At 39.0% G+C, this 21,152-nt stretch overlaps 1 protein-coding gene across 2 annotated transcripts; it reads right to left on the reverse strand.

The window, feature by feature from the left end:
• Positions 1-2,703: 2,703 nt before the first annotated feature.
• LOC149109245 (uncharacterized) lies at positions 2,704-5,868 on the reverse strand. 2 transcript variants are annotated; one of them, XM_089294684.1, is made up of 5 exons: positions 5,586-5,868; positions 5,080-5,153; positions 4,788-4,953; positions 4,622-4,694; positions 2,704-4,427 (listed from the first exon to the last, which is right to left on the reverse strand). In XM_089294684.1, exons 1-4 carry the CDS (start codon positions 5,694-5,696, stop codon positions 4,665-4,667), a joined length of 381 nt encoding a protein of 126 aa, XP_089150810.1. In that variant the 5' UTR covers positions 5,697-5,868; the 3' UTR covers positions 2,704-4,427; positions 4,622-4,664. The 2 variants fall into 2 exon arrangements, with proteins under 2 accessions (XP_089150810.1, XP_089150811.1); XM_089294685.1 differs by lacking the exon at positions 5,586-5,868 and having other exon boundaries at positions 4,622-4,692; positions 5,080-5,227.
• Positions 5,869-21,152: the final 15,284 nt, after the last annotated feature.

Consider the following 21,152-nt stretch of genomic DNA (forward strand, 5'->3'; position numbering starts at 1 on the left):
GAGAATAAGAGAAAATGACGTCATTTTCTCAAAAATACAGCACGGGTTGAAATTATAATAACAATTAGCCGCAATTCGCATAAAGGATAACAAAAACTTTGGTTCATATATTCGTACAATTTTCCACATTAATTGTTATTATAATTTCAACCCGTGCGGTAGTTTTGACAAGATGACATCATTTTCTCAAATTCTCAACCAGGACTTGGAACAAGGAAAATTAATGGTGGCCGTAAATTCTCGGAAATAAAGGTCCAAAAACCGCGAGTTCTAATGTTCGTAATTGACTGAAATTTGCCAAGATATCTAGGAAAGACCTATTGTGTACGAAAATGTAAAAACTTGGATATCGACTGACATCACAATGGTTTAACGTGGCCACTGACGACAAATTGATACGCTTCAAGCGACTTGAAGGCCTTTAGACTCTCCGTCGTGTAAATATCCGGCGTTTCGATTAAATACATGTACGGATCCCCAAATGTTAAATCTGGCCAAGAAATGGGATTATTTGTCCATCCTTTCAAATTATATGGGTCGGGAAGGCTACTTTCACCTTTGTTGTAGCTTAATTTAAAATGATATCGCGATCTTGCAACAAGATCGAGACTTTTTACGTACTCGGAATCGCACTTGGAAGCCATGAAAACAAAACGAAGCCGACTTTTTGCCAACCACCAAAGTGCGCATGTGTAAGAATGACGTCAATGTTTTTAAACAAGAAACATCGCTAATACCATGCATCCATATCGAAGTGAACGCACGTCTTCCTTTATTATGTTCATTTCCTTTTTTATCGTGTGCAAAAGATGCTACTGTGAGCTAAACTGCTCGCAATCGTACCTTAGTATACTTTCCTTGGTCATCTTCGAGTAAACTTGAAGGTTACACTATTGACACATACCCAAAGAGTCATAATTTCAATACGACAAGGATTTGTGTTGGATTAAGCTCTATGATCTTCAAGATTTGCAGCCAGTGGTCCTCAGTCAACGTCTTGTAATCTACGGTCTGAGGTCCACTGTAAGGAGTCTGTAATCTGTAGTTTGCAGTCTGCGGTCTGCAGTCGGCAGTCTGCAAATGTCAGACACCGGGTGTCAAACGCTGCGAAGTAACATGCAAGCGGAAACTATGCAGACCTATGACCTCTAAAAAATTAATTGCCGGTGTCACAGTGATTTGGGTATCCCCGTGTTTTGGGTACCCCCGTACCCAAATCCCTAGTGTTTTGGGTATCCCCAGTAGGGATACCCAAAACACTGAAAGTATTAAATACCACAGACTGGGGCAAGTGAAATCATGCATAATTCTGCTCAAAAACCATTTATATTCTTACGAAGCTTTGTCTCAATAAATAAAAGCTTTCTTAATCTTGATATAAACACATAACGTCGCTGAAAATAGTCGTAATTTATAACAGACTGTCCGATCCTAGTCCGCATTTATAACGACATACAAAACCGTATTCTCGCGCCAAAGTTCCCTGTATGAATATGCGCTTAGTGCCTCGGATAGTTCGGCCGTTGAATAAAATCAATATGCGAGCGGGTACACTGAGATACGGCCGTCACGCAACATGCCGGTCTCAGGCTGTGACTGACCTCTGTGTATGTTGCCTGTCTGAAATAAACTTTGTCTCAGACTTGTTTATTTATCGCTCTTTCCTTGATTATCTCTCCTATTACTTCCCTTTGGAATGTGCCTGCTTCTTATTGTTTCTTTAATTTAGGGTAGCCAAATCTAAAAGGCAAAGCAAACTTACAAAGACGAAATTAATTCTAATGAGGAAAGGACTAGATCAAAATGCTGAACTGTAAGGGATACCCAAATCCCTAGTGATATGGGTATCCCTTTCTAGGGTGTTTGTTTGTTATCGTTTCTTTACTTCAGGCAGCCAAATCGACCGAAGATTAAAAAGGCAAAGCAAATTTTCAAAGGCGAAAGGCCTTGAAGGGGAGAAAAGACAAGAAATGCGAAAAATTAAGGGATACCCAAATCCCTAGTGATATGGGTATCCCCTTGCAATATGTTTATTTCTTATCGTTTCTTTAATTCAGTGTAGCCAAATCAACAGAAGATAAAAAAGCAAAGAAAACTTGCGAATACGAAAGTCATTCCAATGAGGAAAGGTCTAGAAATGTTAAAACGTAAGGGATACCCAAATCCCTAGTGATGTGGGTATCCCCTTCCAATATGTTTGTTTCTTATCGTTTCTTTAATTCAGGGTAGCCAAATCGACCGAAGATAAAAAAGCAAAGCAAACTTGCAAAGACGAAAGTCATTCCAATGTGGAAAGGACTAGAAATGCTAAAACGTAAGGGATACCCAAATCCCTAGTGATATGGGTATCCCCTTCCAATATGTTTATTTGTTATTGTTTCTTTAATTCAGGGTAGCCAAATCGACCGAAGATAAAAAGGCAAAGCAAACTTGCAAAGACGAAAGTCATTCCAATGTGGAAAGGACTAGAAATGCTGAAACGTAAGGGATACCCAAATCCCTAGTGATATGGGTATCCCCTTCCAAAATGTTTATTTGACATTGTTTATTTAATTCAGGGTAGCCAAATCGACCGAAGATAAAAAAAAAAGCAAGCAAAATTACAAAGACGAAAATTCCAATGAGGAACGAGGACTAGATCGAAATGCTGAAATGTAAGGGATACCCAAATCCCCAGTGATATGGGTATCCCCTTCTCGAGTGTTTGTTTGTTCTTTTTTTTTCTTTTAATTCAGGGTATGGAAATCCACCGAAGATTAAAAGGAAAAGAAAACTTACAAAGACCAAAGTCATTCCAACGAGGAAAGGACTAGATCGAAATGCTAAACTGTGAGGGATACCCAAATCCCTAGTGATATGTGCATTCCCTTCCAGAGTGTTTGTTTGTTATCGTTTCTTTAATCCATGGTATAGCCAAATGAACCGAACATTAAAAGGCAAAGTAAACTTACAAAGACAAAGGTCATTCCAGTAGGGAAAAGACTAGAAATGCTAAAAAGTAAGGGATACCCAAATCCTTAGCGATTTGGGTATCCCCTTACAATATGTTTGTTCGTTATCGTTTTTTGAATTCAGGGTAGCCAAATCGACCGAAGATAAAAAGACAAAGGAAATTTACAAAGATTTCACCATTCAACGAGGAAATGATTGGAAATGTTAAAATGTAAGGGAAAGCTGAATATCATGTTTGGCATATGTAAATCTTTAGTGATACTGGTATCCCCGTCCAATACATGGCTGTCTACCGAGAACATTCCAAACGAGAATACAGCTTTACAAATCAGCAGTTTATTACACACTCCATCTAATATAATTATCTTGTTTTTTAGACGCGGCCTATGAGAATATAATAGGGGTAAAGGGAAATAACCAACTGTTAGGTTGACTATAATAACAAAACAAAGAAAATATAATCTAGTAGGCAATGCTGAAACTAGGCTTTATAATGTTAGGGAAAGTAGGAGAAATGACATGTCGTATGCCCTGATGAAAAATGAAATGGTCGTATGCCCTTGGCCATTCGATCAAGCTCGTCTTTGGACATTTTTAAAAAAGATTGAAAACATATCTTTTTAAAATCGCCTATGACTGTTTATAATTTTTGTTGCATGAGCCGTTTTATATTGTTGTATTTCCAGCACATTTTTCCTTTTTATAGATCTTTGTTTTAGTTTGTGAGCTTCTTTTTATATGTAAAGAGCTTTTGAATATTTCATAGTATTAGCGCTATATAAATGTATAATTATTATTATTATTATTATTATTATTATTATTATTATTAAGGTATCCTTAGTCGACCGATCATACCCATATTTCCAGTGACATGTTATGGGTAAGGATAGGAAATTTCTAGTTTTACCTCACAATATTGCCTGAATACGGTAATTTCTTCAACCGTTTTTACTAATGATATTATGGAATCTTTGTGTCCTCTGCAGTATAGAGACAGTTGGGTACGTACTACCAGATTGGAGTCTCGGCAAACCCATAGTCAAAATTGAGTTCACAAGAAGGAGAAAAAAAATCACTTTTTAAACCGACGCAGTATTTCACCGGTTACGTATGTCATACGGTGGGCGATCATTTTCACCGCTGGGCCAGCAACTGTCTCTCTGTCCGATCTCAAGTGCTTCGGGAAGCGACGAGCTAATTGTTCTTCCAAGGCACTTGACAAGGTTTCTGAGGCTTGCAATCATGCGTTTAAGCTTTGTCGAAAGCTTGCCATGCCTTGATTGTCGCCTTCTTTTTCTGTGGTAAGCTCACGGAAAGCTAAATAGCCTCTTTTACCGCCTCGACCAAGGTCTGCGAGTGCTTCTTCGCTTATTTCACAAGCTTTCTTGATGATCATTTTAAGCACGCCCTGTTTTTCTACCTCGTCGATCATTTCCTTGGCTTCCTTCTGCGCTGCTGCTTCATCTTCCGATTCACTGTTTTCGAAGAAAAAGTTAAGAAAAGTATAGTAAGGCCCTTGCACGTCGAAATACCGTTTACTGGGTTAGACAGACAGACAGCCAGCCAGACAGACGGACGGACGGACGGAAGGGTGGATGGATGGATAAATAGATAGATCGCTTGTGCTACTGCTAGTGCTAGTGCACGGTTCACCATGATACTAGCTTACCCTAGTTTTTACTGCGCATGCTTCGGTTTTAGATGGTGTGCCATTAACCATTCCGACGACTTGTATTTTCTCTCTTAAAACCAATATAACAAAAATTGACAGTAAATTAAACTACTGAAAAGACGAAGTACAAAAAACTGACAGGTGGAAAGAAAAGAACACTGACCTTAATCTTGGATCTGCGTCGCAACTTCATTCCTTCTTCTTCTTTTTCTTTTTCTTCTTCGTTCTTTACCAACGGACTGACAGATTCCTTCAGCACCGTCTGATTTTTTTCCACCGTATTACGTGAGTCTGGACCCACCTTTTCTTCAATTTGAGTGTTTCGGTTGCTGAAGTAATACAATGAAAAAACAATATTGTTATCTTTAAAATAAATCTAAACTGATCAGAACGCGTAAAGTGTGCGAAATGAGAAATTCCCTATTATTTTGTGTAAGGGGTAATTTTTTCCTTACCGGCAACGATCAATGATCTCATCACATTTTAGAACGTTTCGTATTATTAGGCTCCCCAGCTTTGACTGGTTTATCTGAAAGGAATGCAAAAGTTTCATGATTCGTCAGTCACACCATATTCCATGGCATCTGTCTAATCAAAGTCGGTAGGACACGAGGGAGAACTGGTTAGTTCTTTTAGCATAACTCATTGACCAATCTATAAAGCAAATCAATATTTTGATGTGCAAACTGCAAGAAAATACGAAGTTCAAACCCCATTTTCCCTTTCATTTTTCTATCGATTGTTAGACGGCCGCTGTCATAAGCCAATCAGATTACGCGTTTCCCTTGTGGCCGCTAACATACATACAGATTTGATTTAAGAGAAGCACGAAATATCGTTTCTTCATCGTTATAATGTATGTCGTCCTTCTCGAGGCCAAGTCGAGATGGTCGGCTTCTATTGCAGATAAAGGAGAGTAAGGATACTTTCCTCATTTTCATTGCATTTTAGGTTTACTTACCTTGCTGAATGGAGATTCACAATTTCCACATACGCTCTGGGCCATCTGTTCCAAAAAACAAGGATGGTAAAAACAATTTACCATAAACAACAGCCACTTTCCCATACACATGACGACAAAACACCGCGAAGAGTTCGTTAAGGGGATTCCTTATATTGCGCATCCCATCGTTAAGGGGATTCCTTATATTGAGCATCCCTACTGCGCACGATTTTCTCGTCACTAGCGCGCGAACACGAGCACGTGAACATACACAAAATCAAGAGATTTCCTTAGCTGGACAACAAAATAAGCACAGATTTTCTCTTAAATGATTATGGTGACCATTTTCCTATTATATAATTTGGTGTAAAAATTATTCCTTTTAACTTGAAAAATTGTAGAAAAGATTGTTTGGAAGGGAAAAAAAGGCATAGCTAGAAGTGCACAAAAAATGCAATAACGACTCGACGAACTAACGACTAACTAATGAGAATAAAGACTCGAGGAACGTTTTGAGTGGATGCAGTTTAAAATTGTGTAGTTTTTTCCATCGGATATATATTACATTATTACATATGCTCGAGACCAGAAAAATAGACGTTCTAACTGTCAATTTTTTTTCAACTTCTTTATTACAAAGCTTTGCGTACAGCTACCGCGAAGTGTAAGGTGAACCGATGACATATCGCACGCGATTCAGGATACATAGAGTAATATTGGTCCAGCTTATCTCTTTTGCAAACACGTTAACCTATCCTACATTATTGTAATTTTCGACACAGTGCTTCGTAGGGAACATTCAGGAAAACTTTCGAAAAAAGGTGTAACAAATTTTATTTAGAGGGATCATCTTGACATAATCGTTGATTGTAATGTTTTACTGGCTCGTTTATGCATTCAGCATTCAAGATGAACTGGATACTTTACCATGCAAATATCGCGTTAATGTTTGGACTAAATATTTTGTATCCCGTAAATTTTTCTTCAGTCAAAAATCAACAATTTTACTAAAGATCTCCGGGGACACTCTCGCTCTACTTTAAGGCATGAATTTCTTTTTGTTACTTTTATTTCAAAAGGAGCTCATCTCAGTCCTTTCCGAGTTGAATGGTGAATGGTATATTCGGTCGATTTGGCTACCCTCAATTCGAACTAAAGAAAGGATAACACCTAGTCATATTGGACGGGGATACCCATATCACTAGAGATTTGGGTATCCCCTACATTTAGGCATTTATAGTTCTTTCCTTCCTTGAATGAATTTCGTCTTTGTAAGTTTTGTTTTCCTCTTCGTCCTCGGTTCATTTGGCTACCCTGAATTAAAGAAACAATGACAAATAAACACATTGGGAGGGGATACCCATATCACTAGGGATTTGGGTATCCCTTACATTTCAGCATTTCTAGTCCTTTCCTCATCGGGATGACTTTCGTCTTTGCAAGTTTGCTTTGTTTTTTTTTATCTCCGGTCGATTTGGCTACCCTGAATTAAAGAAACAATAACAAATAAACACTCTGGGAGGGGATACCCATGTCACTAGGGATTTGGGTATCCCTTAATTTTTCGCATTTCTGTTTTCTTTTCCCCCCTTCTACGCCTTTTGTCTTTGAAAGTTTGCTTTGCCTTTTTAATCTTCGGTGGATTTGGCTACCTAAATTAAAGAAACGATAACAAACAAACACTCTAGGAAGGGATGCCCGTATCACTAGGGATTTGGGTATCCCTTACAATTTAACATTTCTAGTCTTTTTCTCCCTTAAATGAATTTCGTCTTTGTAAGTTTTCTTTTCCTTTTAATCTTCGGTTCATTTGGCTACCCTGAATTAAAGAAACGAGGACAAACAAACACTCCAGAAGGGGATACCCATATCACTAAGGATTTGGGTATCCCTTACAATTTAACATTTCTAGTCCTTTTCTCTCTTGATTGACGTTCGACTTTGCAAGTTTGCTTTGCCTTTCTATCTTCGGTCGATTTGGCTACCCTGAATTAAAGAAATGATTGCAAGCCAACACTTCAGAAGGGGATACCCAAATCACTAGGGATTTGGGTATCCTACTTTTACTTGTTTCCCCTGTCCAAAGATTTAAGCCTTGTCCACTTTATTTATACTTATTTTGGATTTCTTCCCAAAACAAAGGAAAATAAAACCTCGTTAAATGGCATAGAGAACTGTTCGCCGGCAAAATCTAATGGGAGGGATGGTCAAGGAAACAGCGATAAATAAACAAGTCTAAGACAAAATTTGTTTCAGACAGGCAGCATACACTGAGGTCAGTCACAGCTTGAGACTAGTGTGCATATTGCGTGACGGCCGTATCTCAGTGTGTTCGTTCGCATATTGATTAAATTTAATTGCCGAACTATACGAGGTTTAGAGTGTGCCTTTCGTGTTTAAAATAACGGCATTTCAAGGGTTATCGATAGGCACCAAGCGCATGTTCATACAAGGTACTTTGGCGCGCGAATTCGGTTTTGTATGTCGTTATGCTGCGGACTCGGATCAGACAGTCTGTTCTAAATTGCGACTATTTTCAGCGACGGATTGTCTTTATATCAAGTAAAATAACGCTTTAATTTATTGAGACAAAGCTTAGTAAGAAGATAATTGGGTTTTGAGCAGACTTGTGGATGATTTCACTTGTCCCAGTTTTAAGCTTTCAGTGTTTTGGGTATCCCCAGTGGGGATACCCAAAACACTAGGGATTTGGGTACGGGGTACCCAAAACTCAGGGATACCCAAATCATTGTGACACCGTAGCACAGTCTAACGGCTCTACTCTACAAAAATATTCCTGCTAATAACACGACATTAAGTGCCCTTCATAAACACGGGTGAAGCAAAGAAAGGTCGAGAGACTGAAAAGAGAACGGCAAATGTGCAAACGTCATCAACTATGACGTCACGAACCGTACGAGTTGCGCAACGTCGTTCCCAGGCTCTTTCTCCTGTCCCTTCCGGCAGTAAAAATACAAAATGGCGGCTTGACAACACGAAGAAACGTGGCAAGTCTTACTTGATTTGGCCTACTTTTGAGAGGAATTTTAACCTTCAAATGGGTGAAAGCTTCAGTTTCCTCAATTTTGTTTTTTTTATGATCTGAGTTGATCCGAGTCGATCCGAGTTGATCCGAGTTGATCCGACCCGGACTGGCGGTCCGAGTGATCCTGTCCGACTTTTGTACCTGCCAGTAGCAAATGGCGAGGAAAGCCTGCACAAAACAAAGCAAGGAAAAACCTGCAACTGTAGATGAAGAACTGCAGCCTGGGCGGCCTCAACGCCTTGAACGGCCGGAGTTTGAACAACCTCATCCGCCATAGCAGTAAATTATTAGAGCGAGCAAAGGATAAGGTGCTTCGAGCACCATGGTTACGTGAAAGTGATATGAATACGTTATAGAGTCAAATCTTACACTCGCTCTGCAATGCAAGAGACTGGTGCGAATAGTTATCAACGAAACATATATGTTATTGAACTAGCGCCTGGTCCTTATTGAAGGAATATAGGTCGAATTCTTTTTTTGCCTGTTCATTTATCTGTAAAAAAAGAACAAGACCACTATTTCTCCAATACGGACCAAAGAAGCTAGTTCAATAAAGTACTTATTATAATGGCTCTTTTTAATCTGCTGATAAATTGATGCTCCCTGCGATCCGTTCACAGTAAACGCGAAAGTTAAGCATGTATTTACTTATCCCACGTCACTTGTATGAATATTTAACTAACATTGTCCCTCGAACATGAAGGTAAAATGATTTCCACTTAAGAAAAAACTTCGCGCTCGTCCGATTTTGAAATTACTCGCGCGACTACTCCCTAAATTGTACTCCACTCGGTCCAATTACTATTACTTATTGATCCAACGTATATCAGCAGGATCATCGTTCGCGGTTGCTTGCTTAAACATTTTAAGGTCAATTTTAACACAACGAGCCTGCTGCTTTTCTAGGAAATACTCCTTTCCTTTGGAAACTAAAAATAATGATCAAGTTTTGTTAACAAACAACTATTTATGTGTCACTAAAGCTACATAAAGAGTGATTTAAGGTGGCTCAAAACAGTTTCCAACACTTAGATTTTGATGGGTCGTTACAACCACTCTTTATCACTTGATGCTACAATCATGTATCAAAAAAACTGCCCAATCATTGGTGAACACGTTGTTATCATTTTCGTGACACTATAGGTTACCATAGCAACAGTATGACCTCATAAAAACTCTCTTAATTACAGTTCAGGGGCTTATAATTCAAAAAACGGCACAGTAAAATTTTTTCATATTATCAAATTTTGATAATGGCATGATAAGACGCAACTTTTGGCAAAGTTTTAAAAAATTCTGTGGGTAGGGTTCAGAAACACCTTAAATTTTCGTTTATACATGTGGCAAACGTGAGCAGGTGAGCAGGGCATGTAAGCTCGTCTTTGCACTGGATCTTTCTCACTAAGGTGCAGGATTGCGGTTTATCAAAATATCTTGATAGAATATCATTAGATTGATTATTGATATTTTGATATTTTATTGATATTTTGCTGATAATAGAATGATAATAACGAGAAATCATTTTTATCACATTGTGCATGTCAAATATCAAAATATCATTATCATATGAGATTATCATGATAGTTGCTGAAAAAGTGGTAAATTGAGATATCAAAGTATTATCAAATCATCATGAAAATTGCATGGAAAAGTATACTTCAGAATAGCAAGCTATCATGTCATGTATCACTCTCATTCTCAAATCTCAGTCAAGTGTTTTTATCATGTAACAGTAACAAAGAAGAACAGACACTGACAGTAATTGTTTGATTTATCCTGATTATAGCAAAATCGGTTACTTTCACTGTTAGCTACCGCTGTTTGCTTGCGGTTAGCTCTTATTTGTTGTCAAGGGACAGCATTGTATCGTATCATGAAATATCACTTTATCACAGAGAAAAGAAGACATTCGCATTTAATTATATATTCTGATAACATCATATGCTTATATGATAAAAACCTAACGCGGAATATCAAAAAATCATTCCCTCATAAAACCAGTGATAAATCATGATATTACCAACATCGTTACAAGAAACATGCAAGATATTTCATGATAAATCACAAGTGATAATTAGTCATGATTGTCATAGAGATAATAAGTGAACATTCTAAGTACATTTTCTTACGCTATTTTATTGTTATTTGTAATCAAGCGAGTTGCGGTCAGAGGTTTCTGTTTACTTGATATGGTTCGTGTAACATACGCGAGAAACACATGGTCGTTTTCTGTATGCTTTCATGGCTGCCTCGTGAAACATTTATTCCCTGAATACCGGTATACTTTGAATGGAACTTTGTCGACTCCTTGATATTTCTTCATTGTAACTCTGTCTTCACGACAGTGATATAGTGATAATACGCAATGGTGCGCCACTCTCATCTTTCTTTGCCTTCTTTCCATTCAGTCGCCGTAGTTTTCGCTATTTTGTGCCCTCAGCATTGGATTTTCGTTGGTGAATTTAAACGCTTCAACGGTAGCATTTATCGAAATCTGAGGGAATTGTCATTGTTCATCTTATATGTTAACAAAAACGACTTTGAATCGCCTTGGCTTTGGGATGTTAACCGTGGGAACAGCTATATTTTGATTGCACTCATTTGCTGATTAGTTCCAGTCGCGACAGATAGCTTAGTCGTCTTTATCCGGTCGAATATTCTTTCGAATCGGTGGGAGAGTACTCTGAAGGCAAGATCCATACGAGCCTGAACCAAGGAACGGCAGATTATGTCAATACTGCCTACTTTATACATTAAGGGAAATACTCGAATCAGTCACACGGTACGGAGTTTGTTTTAGTCCAGTCCCTGAACTCTCCTTTCTCCCCGCCCCATATAGGGGCTGAACCCGGGCGGGCGAAAAGAGAGCCGGGTTCAGCCCCTATATAGAGTGGGAAGAAAGGAGAGTTCAGGGACTGGACTAAGTTTGTTTACACTCTTTTTCCTTGGCTATCGTAGCTTTAGAAGAAACAAAACACAAACCGCGGTGATAAACATGGAACCAAAACGCATGTTAAACAAAGTTAATTTCCCTGACGTTTCGTATGTACAACATACATCTTCAGAAGTGACCGTTAACTAGATTACAATCGAAATTTAAACGCGAAGAAAAAGAAAAAGACTGGTATCTAATAATATGTAACAAGACTAATAGTTAATAACAAACAGATGAGTCAGCGGGAGAGAAAAAAAATTTACCATAATAATAATAACAATACAAAATGCTAGTAAAGAAAAAGTTTTTCACTGCCAACGTTTTCATTCAAGGCTGGCTTTAAATCACGAATTAACAATGTTTCCTTAATTTTACAATGTATATCTGACCTACCAGTTGCTAAGATATCAAAATTGTGCCATTTAATATTATGACCCGTGATCCGCAATGGCTGAGGTGTGACCGCTTTTAGCAAGGGCCTTAAAATGTTCAGTTTTTCTATCGTGGAGTCGACGCTTTGTTTTTCCTATATAAAAATCATCACAGTCCCAGCAGCTTGCCTTGTAAACCACCTTAGACATCTGAGAACGGCTGAACCTGTCCTTGTACGGGAAAAAAGACTTAATTCGGCGGGTGTTTCGGAAAATTATTTTAACGTTAAAACAACCATAAAACTTATAGATACAAGATTTGATAAACTGATTTGATAAAGATATCACTACAGTTCCCAAGAGAGAAATCTTCATTGTTTTACCATTTTTAGGGTTCCAAAGTAAAGTAATTACCCAGCAACTTAAGGCTTCGCCTCATGGGCTATTGACCCGTAGCCCTCGCGGGCTACGGGTCTAATTGTTAATTAGTCTTGTTACATATTAATATATAGATTTAGGCCAGCCTAAAAGCGTAGCTCCTGGGCCGCGTTCTTCAGAGTCAAATAACCCAGGAGAAGGTAGAATTTTGATTTCAGTTTTGTAGCTTTGCGGCGCGGTTTTCTGTATATTGTTTGGCCTTCCGTTTTGAGTTTTAATAATCACTATATACACAAAACAAAGCAGCCAAAAAACATTTGCACAGAAAAAAAAGTTATAATTCGGTTAACTTTTAATCCTTGGTTAGCGTTAACCGGCTTCCGAACAATCCTGCCCTGTTTTCAACAAGTTAACCTGAGATGAGCCCGCGATCCAATCGAAAACCAGCACTTGGTCAGCGGTCAACTTCAAACAAACACGCGACCTCGATAAGCTGTAAACTTGAGCCCGCGATATGGTCACGTGATACTGGTCAGCGGATACCTTGTTTTGACAGGTGTCAATTGATCATAACATGGATGTCCAATATCAAAGAAGTACACGGTAAACCAAGACTGCATGTCTCTGTCAACCTATTATTTGGAGTATGGCGGCCATGTTGCGCGACTCCGTCGTCGTCGCCGTCGTGCGTACGCGCCCACGAGCAATACCGCTAGCCATGATGACCATGAGAAAATCAACTCATGGGTTTCCTTTTCTCTCCTATATGAGTATGGGGCTCCGCTTGGCGGCCCTTCGGGCCGCCGGAGCTCCGCTATTAGATATCAGTCTTTTTCTTTTTCTTCGCGTTTAAATTTCGATTGTAATCTAGTTAACGGTCACTTCTGAAGATGTATGTTGTACATATGAAACGTCAAGGAAATTAACTTTGTTTAACATGCGTTTTGGTTCCATGTTTATTACCGCGGTTTGTGTTTTGTTTGTTCTAAAGTTTGTTTACGATAAACAAGGACGCGATTGCAAACGTCTGCTTATCATTTGTGCTTCCAGCTTAGAATAATGTAAAAAAAAAAAACTTTTACAAATTAGCTTTTGACGCTTAAACATTACCAGTTAATGTGATAATATGTAGCACGAAATTTGGAGGCTATAAATGTAAATATTATGAGTCTACGGAAACCGGCTCCGTCACGCAACGTCACAAATCGTAGTTTTTCCAGGGGACCTCTTAACTAGCATGGACTTTGACACTATGCATATCTGTCTGTAAAACCTCGGTTGTTGATGAAAAATGTTGATTTTAGCAATAGACACAGCTTGAAAGTCAGCTAGTGAAATGATTTAAGGTATACATAATAAGTGACGGCGTCGAACGCACTCTCATAATCTTTGATTACTACTAATCATATATTTACGGTTGTGTTAAGTACATGTGTAATGTCATCAACCCATGCATCTGTTCTCTGATAAAGCACACTATCTCAGCCAATCAGAGCGCGCGTTGTATGGAACTTCATACTTTCAATTCCCATCGTCATAATCCCGCGTGAAACAACGCCAAATGATGTTATAACATAACTAAAGCAAAGCGCGCTCTCTGATTGGTTAATTTAGCGTCTACTATTTGCCCATGGGTGTACGCTGCTGACGTGTGTGCTAATGTTTACAAAGCAAATCTTTTGACAGACATTGTTTCCAAAGTAATGGCCGACGTCCTTCTCCCAGAAATGCGAAACTGTCTTCACAGTCGTGTGAAGATGAAACTTTATCGAGTTACTGGTGTGCAGTCGGTTGTCATGAATGAATTTTCGCGCGCTTGTCTTCTCTTGTCATGTAAGACTACACGAACATTTTTTTGTGATGAAGCTCAATAAAAGGACTTCTGTAGTTCCAATGTCTCAATGTTATGTTATAAAACAAATGGTAAACGTCATAGCGTGCACTATTGAGTTATGGATACACTTGAGAGGTTTGCTAAGCACTCAAGAAGCTAGAGTCGCACGAGGCGATAGCCGAGTGCAACTCTTACGCTTCTTTCGTGCTTAGCAACCTCCCGCGTGCATCCATAACTCAGTAGTACACGCTATGGCGTTTACCATTTGTTAAATAATGGTTTCTCAAACATATTGCCGAAGCAGTGTTTAGCTGACGTCAGCAAGTACTGCTGCAAGCGGCAAATTGGATTGGTTGTTCATAGTGCATAGTAGCTTTAATCTGACTCAACCAACCCTAAGCGGTATATTTCCACTCGGGCTTTCCAAAGGAAACGTCCGAGTTGAAATTCTTTGGGTTATTTTTACGTTCAATCGTAAATCGCAGTCAAGTCACTGACACGCATGCGCGGCGTTGACTCTGATCTTGTTTTCATTTCTAAAACAGAGAAATTACTTCTTTGGCCTTAAAATGAAAAGAAAAACACAAATCATTGTTTAGGTGGCCTCAAAATGGAAGATCAAGGTGTTTAGAGTCCTCAAACCTTTCTGATGAAGAATTTTTCCTTCCTTCTTTCAACCACCGTGAAAACATGATAAAAAAGCCATAAAAAAGCCATAAAGATGATTTGTACAAGAGTTATGCGACCCCATGTAAACACAAATCACCTCATATAATATGATTATGATATGTAAATAACGCTAAAATCCTAGTAATATCTCACACACAAAAAAAATTGTAATGATATTTCACTGAATTTGTAATAATATTTACAATTTTGTTACAAATTTAATAACGTTAGATTTAATAATAACCACGTCAATACTGCATGCCGAATGGACCTCAAGAGGCAAACTGTTCCATTCGTCCACAATCCTATAAAAGTAACTGTTTTAAAGTATATTTGTCCTAGCATATTTCTTTTTTAACGATTTAGTATCTAACTGCAGGCGTCAATGGAAAAAAACACTGGCATTCCAAATTCCAAAATTCCAAATATTACGCACTTTGCCAGTTCATAGCGGAGCTCCTGCGCACGGAAGGCGCGCGAGCAGAGCCCCATACCGTAGACAATTTGGTAACCCATTGGTTGTCACGTGACTGTCCGCACGTACGTACGTCCGTCCGTCCGTCCGTACGCCAATACCTTGAAAACTAAGAGAGTAGCACCATTACCATAGCTACATCTTTGATTTTGGGCGTCCACGCTATTGCTAATTGAAAGTTGTCACAACAAGCTATCCGCTAACCAGTATCACGTGACTATATCGCGGGCTCAGGTTTAGAGCTGATCGAGGTTATCGAGGTTGCGTGTTTTTTAACTGATTGGATCGCGGGCTCAAGTCACGTTATTTCTCCGGGGAATTCTCTGGGGGAGAAGGAAGGAGTACTCGCAAAGTCAAAATTTCGACGCAAATTAGCCCCTGGCGCCTTGTTGACTTTTCCTCTGACATATTCCCTGTACAGTCGTCTCTTGGAAAGTCCCTGATATATTGCGTACGTAATTTCTACAACCTTGGTTAGGCTTGTTGGGTATAGTTTGTTAAAATTTAACTGGAAAAAATAGCAAAATCACACATTTCATCCTCACAATTTATCATTTTTTGAGTTTCTAATCCAAGAAATAATAATTCTCTTTTTCCTTTAATTTATCGTCAGTTATTGCAATCAGGAGATCCGCTTCTAGGTTTGGCTAAATCTATACATTAAGGAATGAGACGGTAACGACATGCACAAAAAGTGTCCAAAAAGAAGCCTGAGTTCACGCAGTTGTGAAACAGAAACTATAAAATGTTTAAGCAAGCAACCGGAACGATGATCCTGCTGGTATACGTTGGATCAATAGTGATCTAATCGGCCTCACATATAACATGAAGAATACAAAAGCAGAAACCGACACAACGCAGGAATTGACTTTTTGTAGGTGTACTATATTGCGGCTGGCCAAACCAGCCTTCTTCAAGTACAATGAGAAGTTTACATTCGGACGTGTTTATGTAGCATATTTAAGGTCATGCTCCAGTATTGCATTGTGCATCCTTATTGCCCGTAATTTCACGCGTGATTAGCGCGCGCGCATTAAAAAATGGCGGCTTTTTCTTTACAGCTGGACCTCACCATAGAGGTAAATCGTCATTTTCTCGCAAACGAGTATGGTGACCTACCATTTTTTCTGTTGTTTTGAATTGAGTAATAAATTTCTCTGTGTAAAATAAATATGGACCGATTCTCAGTGTAGAACAAAAAGCAATCGTCGGTAACGTGAATTTAGCAAGCAATCGTGACTACAATCATGGTGCTATTATAAGGATTTATATGGGTATAAACAAGGTGCTTTTGCTCCTGAACGAACATGGTGACCCCTCATTTTTATTTCAAAATTTAAGTTCCTATAATATAAACAATCAATAGGCAAAGTTTCACAAAAATCTCAGTGCAGATTCTATTTCAGCGGAATGACCTTAACAGAAGGTAAGTACGTCATGTATGGGGACATATATTGTACCGAAGTATATGTTTCTTGACTTACTTGAGGTGCTTGTGTTACTTGACATGCTTGACTTACCTGAGATTCTTGACTTACTTGAGACGCTTGACTTACTTGAGATTCTTGTCTTACTTGAGGTGCTTTCCTTACTTGAGGTGCTTTGCTTGCTTGAGGTGCTTTGCTTGCTTGAGGTGCTTTGCTTACTTGAGGTGCTTTGCGTACTTGAGGTGTTTTCCTTACTTGAGGTGCTTTCCTTGCTTGAGGTGCTTTGCTTACTTGAGGTGTTTTCCTTACTTGAGGTGCTTTCCTTACTTGAGGTGCATTGTCTACTTGAGGTGCTTTCCTTACTTGAGGTGCTTTCCTTACTTGAGGTGCTTCCCTTACTTAAGGTGCTTTCCTTACTTGAGGTGCTTTCCTTACTTGAGGTGCTTTGCTTACTTGAGGTGCTTTGCTTACTTGAGGTGCTTTGCTTACTTGAGGTGCTTTCCTTACTTGCGGTGATTTGCTTGCTTGAGGTACTTTGCCTACTTGAGGTGCTTTGCGTATTTGAGGTGCTTTACTTACTTGAGGTGCTTTCCTTACTTGAGGTGCTTTGCTTACTTGAGGTACTTTGCGTACTTGAGGTGCTTTCCTTACTTGAGGTGCTTTGCTTACTTGAGGTACTTTGCCTACTTGAGGTGCTTTCCTTACTTGAGGTACTTTCCTTACTTAAGGTGCTTTCCTTACTTGAGGTACTTTGCTTACTTGAGGTGCTTTCTTTACTTGTGGTGCTTTGATTGCTTGAGGTGCTTTGCTTACTTGAGGTGTTTTGCCTACTTGAGGTGCTTTGTGTACTTGAGGTGCTTTGCTTACTTGAGGTGCTTTCCTTACTTGAGGTACTTTGCTTACTTGTGGTGCTTTGCCTACTTGAGGTGCTTTCCTTACTTGAGGTGCTTTGCTTACTTGAGGTACTTTGCGTACTTGAGGTGCTTTCCTTACTTGAGGTGCTTTGCTTACTTGAGGTACTTTGCCTACTTGAGGTGCTTTCCTTACTTGAGGTACTTTCCTTACTTAAGGTGCTTTCCTTACTTGAGGTACTTTGCTTACTTGAGGTACTTTGCTTACTTGAGGTGCTTTCTTTACTTGTGGTGCTTTGATTGCTTGAGGTGCTTTGCTTACTTGAGGTGTTTTGCCTACTTGAGGTGCTTTGCTTACTTGAGGTGCTTTCCTTACTTGAGGTACTTTGCTTACTTGTGGTGCTTTGCCTACTTGAGGTGCTTTGCCTACTTGAAGTGCTTTCCTCACTTGAGGTGCTTTCCTTACTTGAGGTGCTTTCCTTACTTGAGGTACTTTGCTTACTTGAGGTGCTTTGCTTACTTGAGGTGCTTTGCTTACTTGAGGTGCTTTGCCTGCCTGAGGTTCTTGACGTACTTGAGGTTACTTGAAATGTTTGACTTACTTGAGATGCTTGACTTACTTCAAATGCTTGACTTACTTGAGATTCTTATCTTACTTGAGATGCTTGACTTACTTGAGGTACTTTTCTTACTTGACGTGCTTCGCTGACTTGAAGTGCTTTATCTACTTGAGGTTCATGACGTGCTTGAGGTTACTTGAAATGTTTGACTTACTTCAGATGCTTGACTTACCTGAGATTCTTGACTTACTTGTGATGCTTGACTTACTTGGGGTGCTTTGCTTACTGAAGGATCTTTACTTTCTTGAGGTGCTTGACTTACTTGAGGTGCTTTGCCTACTTGAGGTGCTTTGTTTACTTGAAGTGCTTTACCTACTTGAGGTGCTTTGCTTACTTGAGACGCTTTGCTTACTTGAGGTGCTTTTCGTTCTTAAGGCTTTTGACGTACTTGAGGTACTTGACTTACTTGCTATGCTTTGCTTACTTGAGGTGCTTGACGTACTTGAGGTGCTTTGCTTACTTGAGGTGCTTTGCTTACTTTAGGTACCTTGCTTACTTGAGATGTTTTGCTTACTGGAGGTGCTTTGCTTACTTGAGGTGCTTTGCTTCCTTGAGGTGCTTGACTTACTTGTGGCGGTTTGCATACTTGAGGTGCTCTCCTTGCTTGACGTGCTTTGCTTGCTTGAGGTGCTTTGCTTACTTGAGGTGCTTTGCTTACTTGAGGTGCTTTGCTTACTTGAGATGCTTTGCTTACTTGAGGTGCTTTGATTACTTGAGATGCTTTGCTTACTTGAGGTGCTTTGCTTACTTGGGGTGCTTTGATGACTTGAGATGCTTTGATTACTTGAGGTGCTTTCCTTACTTGAGGTGCTTTGCTTGCTTGAGGTGCTTTGCTTACTTGAGATGCATTACGTACTCGAAGTCTTTGCTTAGTTGAGGTGCTTAGCGTACTTTAGGGGTTTTATGACTCCTTTTTTTTCCATGCTTTTAACTCCGTCACCTTATTGTTATTGCTTCTTAATGACACCTTACGCCCTTTTGTGCTCTGGTTGTAATACATGGGCGCACGCTACATGTGTCGGTCTTCCAAAGACAGCCGTCAAGTATATTACTTGGATTTTCCCGACTTCGCTCAGACATGCTCATGGGGTAATCTTGCATTCGCGAATGTGAATCTCTCGTTTAAATAGAGTTAAACACACACATTAACACACTGTTATCAGGTTCGTCGATGGAAGGCAACGGAATTGAAGATGAATTATATGGTAATGATGTCCCTCTTAATCCCCAGGAGAGCTCGATTATTGAAGAACGAAAAAACAACTCACACAATGCTTTTGTAGCACACTTGAACTTTAACAGCGTACAAAACAAATTTGAGTAACGAAAATTGCTGAATGGTTCTTTTAAAGCGCAAATACTTATGTATCTGAAACCAAAATTGACAGTTCTTATTTCGACGAGCAGTTTAGACTACAAGGATACCATATGTATCGCAGAGACAGAACCAAAGGGGGAGGTTCTTATTGCTTATTTTTCTAGAGCTACAAGACGCTGGAAGCTATTACTGTTGATTACTCTGCTATTTTTCTGATTATTGATTACAAGGTTATTTAAGTTGTAGTTTAATTTCTGGTTACCTTTGGATATTTGCTTAACTTGGGTGTGCTAAGGGCCCTTCCTGCCCTTTTTTATATTGTGCCTATCTTTATCCTGGCTAATTGTTTTGTTTTTGTTTTGTTTGGTTAATGTTTTGTTTTTGGTTGTGTTTTGCTTTTGTTATTTTTCCCATACTTGCCATTTTTTAAGCGAGCTATTAGGCAGTTGCAGATTAATTCCTGTTAGTTTTCGAATTCCTATATTTACTAAATTTTTGGCGTACTTATCGACGATCCTGTTTGCCTTTGTGCTGTTTTACATTCTTGTTCCTTGCTAACCCTGTTATTCTCCCTATATTTCTGATTATTTTTATGGTAGTTGTATATGAATTTCTTGTTACTGTAGCTACATTTGCTGTATCTGCGGTTTGCTGAGGCTAGGGACCTCTGCTTTTCTTTTGGGTTGCTAAAGTTGCAATTACTGTTAACATGGATTTGGCAGTTACAGACAAATTTCTTGATAATTTTGACATATTTGCTTAAATTGCTCTTCTTAAGCTTGTTATTACAGCTTTTTATTTCCTTTCTGTTCTATTACTAAACTATTAATTATTAAATTTGCTATGGATCTTTGTTAGCAAAATATTTTATGTTAGAGTTCAATCCTAGACATTTGTGCCTTTATGCAGGGGGGGGGGGGGAGAGTGGGGCACAATAAAGCAAATAAACCCTGAAAACCCTCAATTTCAATTAAAATTTCCACACGAATAGGCTTTTGCCGCATTTTTGGACAAAGGAATCTATCAAATTGTCCACCCAAGCCTTAAATTGGTTTCCCTCTTTAGTGTGTACTAATTGCATTGGAAGGCGGGAAGGTCTGTGAGTGATGCAAGATATATGTATTGTGATTCCGTGAGGTCTTATTATTTCAACACTTCCTGAATATATATCATAAATGTGATTCAAGTACTGGTTAAAAAAGACGAAGATTTAACGCCCACCTGCAATGCTAATATTGGCTTTAAGTAAATAAACACTACCCTGGTTGAGAACAACTAGTGAACTGGAACTAAATAACACAATTGGCTGAATAACAGCAGACAGGCAAGATTCCGTAAAAAATGAACTACACATTGTATTTTAAAGCAAGAACGGAAAGCTAGCGTATCTTTTAAAGGATCTGTTAACCTCGACCGAAACATGTCTTGTTTTAAAATCAAAGTTGTCATTCACTTTGTATGAATAACAAACAACCGAATTAAATACATCGCAACCTTAGTGTGTTGAATAGGTTCATAGGGCTAGAGGTCCCATTTAAAAATCGTGAGGGTGCTCGTTGCAAAGTATGAAAAGAACCGCTAGATCTTGTGGGCGTGCTCAAAGTTCATCTTTATCCCTAGGAGTTACTGACCCATTTTTCAATAAACAAGTTAACTGTCCT

Source organism: Orbicella faveolata, unplaced genomic scaffold (genome assembly GCF_042242905.1).
Source record: "Orbicella faveolata isolate gen_17 unplaced genomic scaffold, um_ofav_v1 contig_25, whole genome shotgun sequence".
Taxonomy (NCBI): Eukaryota; Metazoa; Cnidaria; class Anthozoa; order Scleractinia; family Merulinidae; genus Orbicella; species Orbicella faveolata.